We start from the raw sequence: 8,933 nt of genomic DNA on the forward strand, positions 1-8,933 counted from the left end.
GCTGTGCTATGCCTCTGCTACATTATCACAGTTTTGGAGCTAGCGGTTACAAATAGACTTTATTTTTTTCATATTTTCTACCCTAGACCCTGACTTGACTGGTGTTGGTTTTTGAAATTCTAAACCGAAGGAAGATCCTTTTAAAAAGTGGTGAGATCAATAGCAGACAAGAAACGTATTGATTTCAATCCAGCTGTGGTCAAAGGGGAACCTCCCAGAGACAGTTGTTTATCCCTGCTGGTTTCTTTGTATTACGAGTATTGCATTTCTGTACAGCCCACACACACACACACATATAGGCTTGATTTTAACTGCAACAACAGGACTTTTAATTTAGCGGCCAATTAATTTAACGTTTTTCCAATTTGGCTTTCTGAGGGAAAAAGACATAAAATCAACAGATAAAGCAATAAAATGCACATAATTAGATTAAAATGTTGTTTTGCATATGAAACACAGTTGTATTTCATGCTAATCTTTGCTCCACCTACAATAAAACAAGTAGTTTAAGCTGCAGAAGCGTGTGCAGTTCACATCTCCGCCACCGGAGGTCGCTGCCGCCTCCACCCAGAGATAAAACGTCAGTGTCGGGGTTGAAAGGGGAAAGGTCGTCGGAAACATGGCTGCTCCCCTCGATGACATGTTTTCCTTCTGCGTGGACCCCGGCAAAGTTGCCGCCAGCGTGGAAGTCCGATTTATAGACAATATTAAGGTAAGACGGGTCAGACTTTGTCTGATTAAAGAGACTTGGACGGATCTGTGGGTTAGAGTGAAGCGGCTGTCAGTGTGGATCACAGCCGGGCAGAGCAGAGCCTGCTCGGATCAGAAAGTACTGAAAGAACCGGTGTGTGAACGAAAGGTTTCCTAACAGGATCTGACATTAATACATCTGTTTATGTCCAACAACTACCAAAAAAGCTACTGTGTTCAGGTTTAGTGTGGCAAAAGTGAGTACAGACAGCTACAGCATTCACTCTCTGACACCAGTAAACTTATCAGGGGAGCAGTAACTTCACTGTCAACACGTTTAGGCTCATGTTGATGTCTAAAAAGTCAAATTTCCAGGCACAGGGTGTGAGAGGGGAATGAAATAAACACAATCAGTGCATGAGGAAATGTTCAAAATGCAATGATCACCTCTTAGTATGTTTCCATCTAGTCTGAGAGGAGAGGATGGATGAATGGTTGTCTCAGTGTGGACCTGCTGACTCATTTTGTGGATGTTGTGATGTAGGCGGGTGTGTGTGTTTGTGTTTGAAGACAGCTGAACAGTGTGTTATTTGTGTTTCAGGGCAAAGGTCTCTTCGCCAAAAGGAGCATCAAGAAGGGAGAACCCATTTTTTCTGAGCGACCTCTCGTCTCTGCCCAGTTTCTGTGGAATGCTTTGTACAAATATAAAGGTGAGATGTGGACTGTATTCAAACACACACACACACATAAATGCACCTTGTAGACATACACAGGGAGCTGGTTTGAGAGCAAACAGTGCACAGAGACGAGACACCTGCAGTCTAGAGAGGTATCTACTTTAAACATCAGGCTATTGGGTCAATCTTACAGGACGTACTGCATTCTTCATCTGACTTTTGAAATGCATTTTGCATCAATTGACAAGAAATGAGATCGATGTTGCATTAATAGAAATATAAAAAGCATGTATATTTGATCAAAAAACAGACTTGTTATGACCTGGTTTTAGGAGGAGTCTGATCCAGAATGCAACTTTTATATATAACAAGGTCTGATGTAATGTTTGCCTTTTCCAGCCTGTGAGTACTGCTTACGTGCTCTGGAGACTGCAGAGGAGAATGCGAGGAGACTCAGCGGCATCCCCGGACTTAGCCTTCCTCACCCTGAGCTCTGCTGTGTTCGACCAGAGCTGCACCAAGCCTGCCCTCAGTGCCAGGTTAGTCCAATCAGGATAGGAGTCTTATTCGAAGCCCAAGAGCCTGACTCGACTGATGTTGGTTTTTGAAAGAGCTAAACAAGAAGGAAGAGGCTCTGAAAAAAAAAGTGGCAAGATCGATAGAAGACATGAAATGCATTGATTTGAATGCAGCTGTGGTCAGAGAGGAACCTCCTCTGTATCTGTGTGACAGCGTTACTAGCTGATCGATTTTTAGAGGCCAGTGTCGGTACTATGGGTCAATAACCAAAGTGAAAAACATAGACAGCTGTTTATCTTTGCTGCTTTGTAGTGGTATTTGTAGTGTTGCATAATTGCAAAGGTCGCACACGCAACAGGCTTAACTGCATCAGCGTGACTTTCTTTAATTGAGCCTTTTTCCAATTTGGCTTCCTGAAGATAATAATAATAATACTTTACAAAAGACATAAAATACAAATAATTAGATCAAAATAAAGAGCAATTTCACAATAAAAGCATGAAATAAAGTAAATTAAATTGCTTTGTACTGATATAACCTCATTTAGCCTTACTGTAAATATCAATTTCATGCAGATTTATCTATATGCTGTGATAGCTTTGGCAAATATAAATATTTGTTGAAATAAAAAGTTATTAAAAGGAAAAGGAGTACCAAAATTCGATTAAATGTTTGCTATTTTTGTTTGATATTTCAAACATCTCTGGGAAACCATTGATTTGAAAAATGTGTGGAGATCTCCTGCAGCTTTGTATTTTGCTTTATTCAGCTGGACAGATGTGTAACGGTCACTCCCAGCTACAAATCCGATTACCTTTCCGCAGTAATAATAAACTGAACACCATTACAGAGACCTTACACAACAGCAGTTGCTAAGCAATGACGTCCTGTGGTTTCAGATCAGTGGTCAAGGAAACCGGCCTGTGTGAATGAGGTTGCCATAGAGAGATGTTTATTTAATGTTTAACAGACTTTTTACATTTTGTTCCCGTCACTTTGAAATGTTAGTTTGTTTGTCATTTCCAGTGTTCTCTGTCTCTCTGCAGGTGATGTACTGTAGCAGCGAGTGTCGGCAAGCTGCAGCAGATCAGTATCATCGAGTTCTGTGTTTGGGTCCCTCCCAGGAAGATCCGGATCACCCCATCAACAAGCTGAAAGATGCATGGAGGCAAGAGATGATTTATAGATATTTTCACTGATAATCCCTTTGAACATGCTGAGTTTTATTTAAAATATTCATTCATGTCAATGAACATGATTTGTCTTTGTCTCTTCAGGAGTATGCATTACCCCCCAGAGACCAGCAGCATCATGCTTATGGCCAGAATGGTAGCTGTGGTCAAACAGGTGAGTCTGTTTTAGAGTTATGGTGTTAAACCTAGCTTGAAATGAACTTTGCCCTGACTAATACAGACAATAAACAAAGCACAATGATGCACATGAAATTTTAAAGATGCTCTAATCAATATCTTTATATCGACAATGGATGACTGTACATGAAAGGAGATGCTTGTAACGACAAACCCTGTGTTACCCTCAGCTCAGTGTATCAGCATCTTTTAGCTCATTGTTTTGATCAGCTGTCTTCAGCAAAAAAAAAAGCTCAGATAAGCTGACTGCACACTACCAGCTCAGCACCAGACAGCAGACACACACAGTTAGCATCGAGCTGCTGAACAGAGTGAATTTAGTAGAAAAAGCAGAGAAAAGGGGTAAGTGAAGGACTTGAATTCATTAGGTGGTTATAAACATCACTCCGAATGAATTCTGATCATGCTATTTGTCTTCAAGATACGTCTATAGACAAATGTTTGCCAACATGTTCCTTATAAGCAACTTTATAAGGTACATTTTTATAAAGGTACTGTGTTTATACTGCCCCCTAATGGCCAAACATTTTGGAGATTTAACGTGGTACAGTGAATTAGGAATAAAAAAAACAGATTAGTTTTTGTTAGGTTTCATTAGGTTCTGTGCATACTATGATAAATTAAGATGAGGCAATTTTCAAGTTTATCTTGGCGCAGAAACTACCTGGACAGATCATGTGGAACAAAGAAATACTAACAAGAAAATGCATTACACTACCCATGTTAATTATGGTTATTGGTTCTGCTGTCAAGGCCAAAAACAAAGCACACTGGCAGAAGCTGTTTGCACACTTCTGCAGCCGGGCAGCTAACGAAGAAGAGGAGATCGCCCATAAGCTCCTGGGAGAGAAGTTCAGAGTAAGTCACCGTCGTGTTACTTCTGCTTGAAATGTGAAATTGTTGGAAGTCTGGCAGTTGAAAGACAATATCATGCTTGTATGCTTATCACGGTTCTTCACGGCTCCATGAGCAAAGCATAACAGTGTAATTCCCCATTGTCAGAGGTTCAATTCCAGCTGTGGCCACGTATGCTCACAATGTATGTTTCTTGTTATGTAAAATGTAATGTGTATTTATTTAATATCGTTCCTACAGGGGCAGTTGGCCTTGTTACACAGCCTTTTCAAAGCAGCACTTTATGATGATCATCTTAATCGGGTGAGCCCAAATGTAACCGCCACATGTTTCTAAATGTTTTCTATATGTGCCGTTACCAAACTCTCTACAGCTGTAGTGCTGCAACCAACATTTATTTTCATCATCCGTTAACACCACTCTCATGTATGTAAGGTCAGCAAAGCAGCTGGCCAACCTAGCTTAGCATTAAGACTGACTAGTTTAATGTTTAAAAAGTCAGACAATAATAATTTCTGATGGAGCAAGTCGATTTATTGAAATTGGTTGTTTTGCCAGATGATGCCAATGGTCCAAACCAAATAGATATTCACTTTACTACTGGAGAACTAATTACTGCAGCTAAGTGATGAGCTGTAAGCTGACAGTTTTGTCCCAGAAATGTTGCCCTACTTATTAAATAACTTTTACACAACCATCATCTGAGATGTTCTTTTGCGTCATGCTGATGCCGTAGGAAACCTTGAGCTTGCAGGCAGTCCGTTACAGAAACGTATATGATGATCGACTTAATTTCCGAGGCATGTTCTTGAACCACAATCATGTTCCCATGCTGACGTACAGATAGTGAATTCCTACCAGCTCAAGAGACTCTGTAGCTGACCCTCAGCAATGACCTCGGCATGAAAGAGGTTGAATTAAATGAATAATCCTTTGGTGTGGATCAGTAAATAAAGATATGATTGCATTGCAGTGGTTTGTCCCTGAGGGTTTCCGCTCTCTGTTTGCTCTTGTGGGAACCAACGGGCAAGGCATCGGCACCAGGTAAGGACTCACCTCTCTCTTGTTGTACACTGCTTATCGATCTTGGCGTGACTTCGATAGTTCTCTTTTATGCTTATCGAATTTGTATGTTAATTTTTCAGCTCTCTGAGTCGGTGGGTCCATGCTTGTGATGCACTTGAGCTTCCCGCCCAGCAGAGGGAGCAGTTGGACTCTTTTATCGACCAGCTGTACAAGGACATCGAGAAAGGTCATAGTTTTATCTCAGTCTTGCAGAATTATTGGCAGTAAATTATTTATTGTCTCAACTGGGCAGATTTGCAGTGGTCATATTGTATGAGTGGGTGTTAATTATTGTCTGTGTTGTAATGTTGACCCAATGACATTGCCGTTGTTATGTAACCTGTGTTCAGACCTCAACAAAGGCTAGAAAAGTGCATGATTTGTCTGTTCTCTCCGTAGAAACGGGAGACTTTCTAAACTGTGAGGGCTCTGGACTGTTTCTGCTTCAAAGCTCATGTAAGTGCAGATGATGTCCATGTTATGAACGCTGTCACTTCAGTTCAGACACTGTTACTCTGGTTAAGAGGCCGTCTGATGACACCCCACCCCCTTTGACCCCTGCAGGTAACCACAGCTGCATACCCAACGCGGAGGCGTCCTTCCCCGACAACAACTTCTTGCTTCAGCTCAGTGCCCTTAGTGACATCAACCCAGGAGAGGTCAGCTGACACGTCTGGATTTGGAGTGATAAATTCTGGCCTGGGCTAGATGGGACAGAATGTCCCTCTCTGGCTTTGTGTGCTCCCTTGTCAGACGGTATTAGAAGGCTGAGACTTTGAGGATTGGAGTGGGTTTGTCAAGCTGTCAGAAAGATTGAGAAGCCTTGCGTCTGCGCGGCACAATAATGTCAAGGCAGCCGTGCTGCTTTCACAGCAAAGCTCTCCTTTGAATGCTGCATAAGACTGGAGCTCTTTACGTAACATTTCACCAAGAGAAAGATAGAAGGACAGAGCCATTTGAAAAATACCAGCAGCATGTTTATGGGACTAAACTGTAATTGTTAAGGGTTAATAACATCAGCCAGACCAACTGTTTGTTTTCTTGGATTTTTTCAGGAGATCTGCATCAGTTACTTGGACTGCTGTCAACGGGACCGAAGCCGTCATAGCAGACACAAAATTCTGAGGTAAACATCTGTGATCCCTCTGAGGAATTACTTGAAGGGTGGAGTTACGAATTCCATCTGGGATCAATAAAAAGCCATCCAGGCAGTAATGAGTGGTCTTGAAGCAGAGGTGTTCGGGGTCTGATGGCTGCTCCTGATTGATCACAGTGATGTCAATCCGTCTTTGAGCTAAACCCCAGAACTTCAGGGGACCAAGTTGCAAATCTGAGAAGTTTTGATTGCATCCTGTGATAATTGTCAGCCTTGCAAAGGTGCTGGTGGTGTGAACGTTCATAGGTGCCCCATATCACACCAGCTGAATGTATAATTGCAGCGGCATATATTAATTCTAGTATTAAAACAGTCATTCTTTAGTGTTTGGTGGCTCCTGAACAGTGCCTGATTTTCTGTACAGCTGTGTGCAATGCTTCTCATTAGTTCAGCTCTTGCCAGAGGTTCAGCAATGTGACTGAGTTGAACATTTTTCTTTCCAGGGAGAACTACCTGTTTGTTTGCTCGTGTCCAAAGTGCGTCTCCCAGATGGATGAGCTGGATGTGACATCAGAGGAAGAAGAGGAAGAAGAAGGCGAGGCAGAAGGTGAAACAGAGGGGGATGAGATGGAAGACGAGATGACAGATGTCTGATGAAAGACTTGCCCATATTGTTCTCAGCCGTTTCCATTCCTGCCACCACGCTAAGCAATCATTGAAGCCCAGAAGAATAAAGACCAGTCCAAACGTGGAAAAATGTCTTATTAACGCATTTCACTCATTGTTTGTGCAGTTTTACAGATCTTTTAGAGGAGATATGTGTGTGACGTGTGTCACTTAGGACAGTGATATGTCGTCTTTTGGTTATGCTTTACTTCAGCACACTGGTGTTTTTAACTAAAGCAAAGACTTTCAGGGTTTTTGATCATGTTCACATCCATATTGGGTGAACACTTAAAGATTGGTATACCTTCTTGCCCTTAGGTTGTGTATAAAAGGCCTGAAATGTGTATGTAGTTTGTCAAATATGGATATAAACATTGATTTAATTTTGTGGGCCACTCAGGGGCAATGCCACCAGTTTGAATTAATAAAAAGTAACTGCTGAGTAGTTGCTGCAGTGACATACAGCTGTCCGTTATAACTGTTATAGATGCAACAGAGCACACTTCTGACCACACCCATCAGTCAAAGGTGAAACAAGACTTTAAATTTCCTGAACACACCTGATGAAAGCTGTTAGAATAAATCAAACAAAATAGTGTTCGGGGCCCAAAAACCAAAACAATGAGCTGAAAGATGCTAAAAAAAACAACAAAAAAACACAGATTTGAGACAGCAGAGGCTGGTGATTCTTCTATGATGGTTTGTCACAGTGAGCAAATCCTTTCATATATTGTTAATATCCAAATATTGATTAAGACTAGCTTTAAATTAAAATGAAAGCCACTTCAACCCCCACGGGTATTGTGTCATTTGATCCATGTCATCCAGTGTGCTGGAGTACAGAACCAAAACAAAACTCTCCTCTTACAAAGTGCACTGTGTCTGACCTCCAGATCTACCAAATGCAACTCAGTCATCATTTCTTGTACCTGGCGACACTGAAACAAGGCAAAGTGATTAAGCAAAGGTCAGCTGGTTCTCAGGTGTTTTTCTCTACTTATGAAGTGTCTTGGATAACAATGCATAATGTACCAAAGAGGCTTTTTATTTATATTTTGTTGTAATTACAGCCTTGTCATATGGGAGGCATCCAGCCAGTAAAATACAATTTGGTTTTCATACAATATGATCTATAGGTTAGGTTAAACCTTTCTTAATGTATTGCAGAGACCTTGAGTGGAAAATTGCTTTGTCAGTAACTCTGTGCCCTTTGTTGAGAACTGTATTTCAAACCACAGTTCCACATGAGTGAAAATGCTGCTGCTGCCCACACACAAATCAATATTACAACAATGACCGTAATCACAAATCCCAATATTTTTATTTACTACAGAAAGATTGGAAATATTGAATGAGTAATCCCAATTTTGTCAGTTGGCATTCAGTGTCGTGGCAAGGGGGAGACGATGGCTTTGTAAGTCACACACACGTACAGTATAATTTAAATATAACAGCAGCAAACAGGAGCCTAGCATTTGTCATTTTTACTACTCTGGCATAAACCATTGAAATTGGATGTCGTTGAGTCATTTATCTGGTTTACACACCTCCTGCCTTTGCTACAGAAGATTGTACTGGTAAAATATTTGTTTAGTCATTGCATATTAACCACAAACCCTTATTCAAATTGTCTTCCTCAAGGGGATTTGGGTTTTCACTAATCATTGCTTTTTTATGGCTTACTCTCCAGACAGCCTTTTGCTTTAGGCACTTTTAACATGGTGCAATATAGAACTAGACATCTCATTTCAATTCATTAATTACCAAATGGATTAAAGGAGGTATTCTACTGCCAATGCCTGCCAGTCAATCACTGTTCACACTTACATTAAGTGCAGTCTAATTGGTGTTAGCAGGTACTGGCTAAGAATAAGTCTACAGCAATGGTGTCTTTGCAATAGGGCGAGGGTTTGCATAAACCTCTGCTTTTCCCCAGTGCCTCCAGGCGTCTATGGTTGACATTTCTCTATTAACCTTCTCAGTTTACTTTACTCC

General features: G+C 41.1%; 1 protein-coding gene across 1 annotated transcript; it reads left to right on the forward strand.

Annotated features, from left to right (window-relative positions):
• Positions 1–569: 569 nt before the first annotated feature.
• On the forward strand, positions 570–8,454 carry smyd5 (SMYD family member 5). Its single transcript, XM_010742111.3, has 13 exons — positions 570–712; positions 1,292–1,400; positions 1,767–1,906; positions 2,933–3,054; positions 3,164–3,233; positions 4,010–4,114; positions 4,352–4,414; positions 5,085–5,155; positions 5,257–5,363; positions 5,576–5,632; positions 5,741–5,835; positions 6,232–6,302; positions 6,776–8,454. The coding sequence occupies exons 1-13, from the start codon at positions 620–622 to the stop codon at positions 6,924–6,926; spliced, it is 1,254 nt and encodes a 417-aa protein (XP_010740413.1). The 5' UTR covers positions 570–619; the 3' UTR covers positions 6,927–8,454.
• Positions 8,455–8,933: the final 479 nt, after the last annotated feature.

This window comes from Larimichthys crocea, chromosome I, assembly GCF_000972845.2.
Source record: "Larimichthys crocea isolate SSNF chromosome I, L_crocea_2.0, whole genome shotgun sequence".
NCBI classification, from domain to species: Eukaryota; Metazoa; Chordata; class Actinopteri; family Sciaenidae; genus Larimichthys; species Larimichthys crocea.

Bases quoted from the DNA above. Each gene is read 5' to 3' on its own strand.
- smyd5 (XM_010742111.3), top strand. From the start codon at position 620: ATGGCTGCTCCCCTCGATGACATGTTTTCCTTCTGCGTGGACCCCGGC. The intron at 5,633-5,740 runs GTAAGTGCAGAT...TGACCCCTGCAG, and splicing joins GTTTCTGCTTCAAAGCTCAT to GTAACCACAGCTGCATACCC. The intron at 5,836-6,231 runs GTCAGCTGACAC...GGATTTTTTCAG, and splicing joins GTGACATCAACCCAGGAGAG to GAGATCTGCATCAGTTACTT.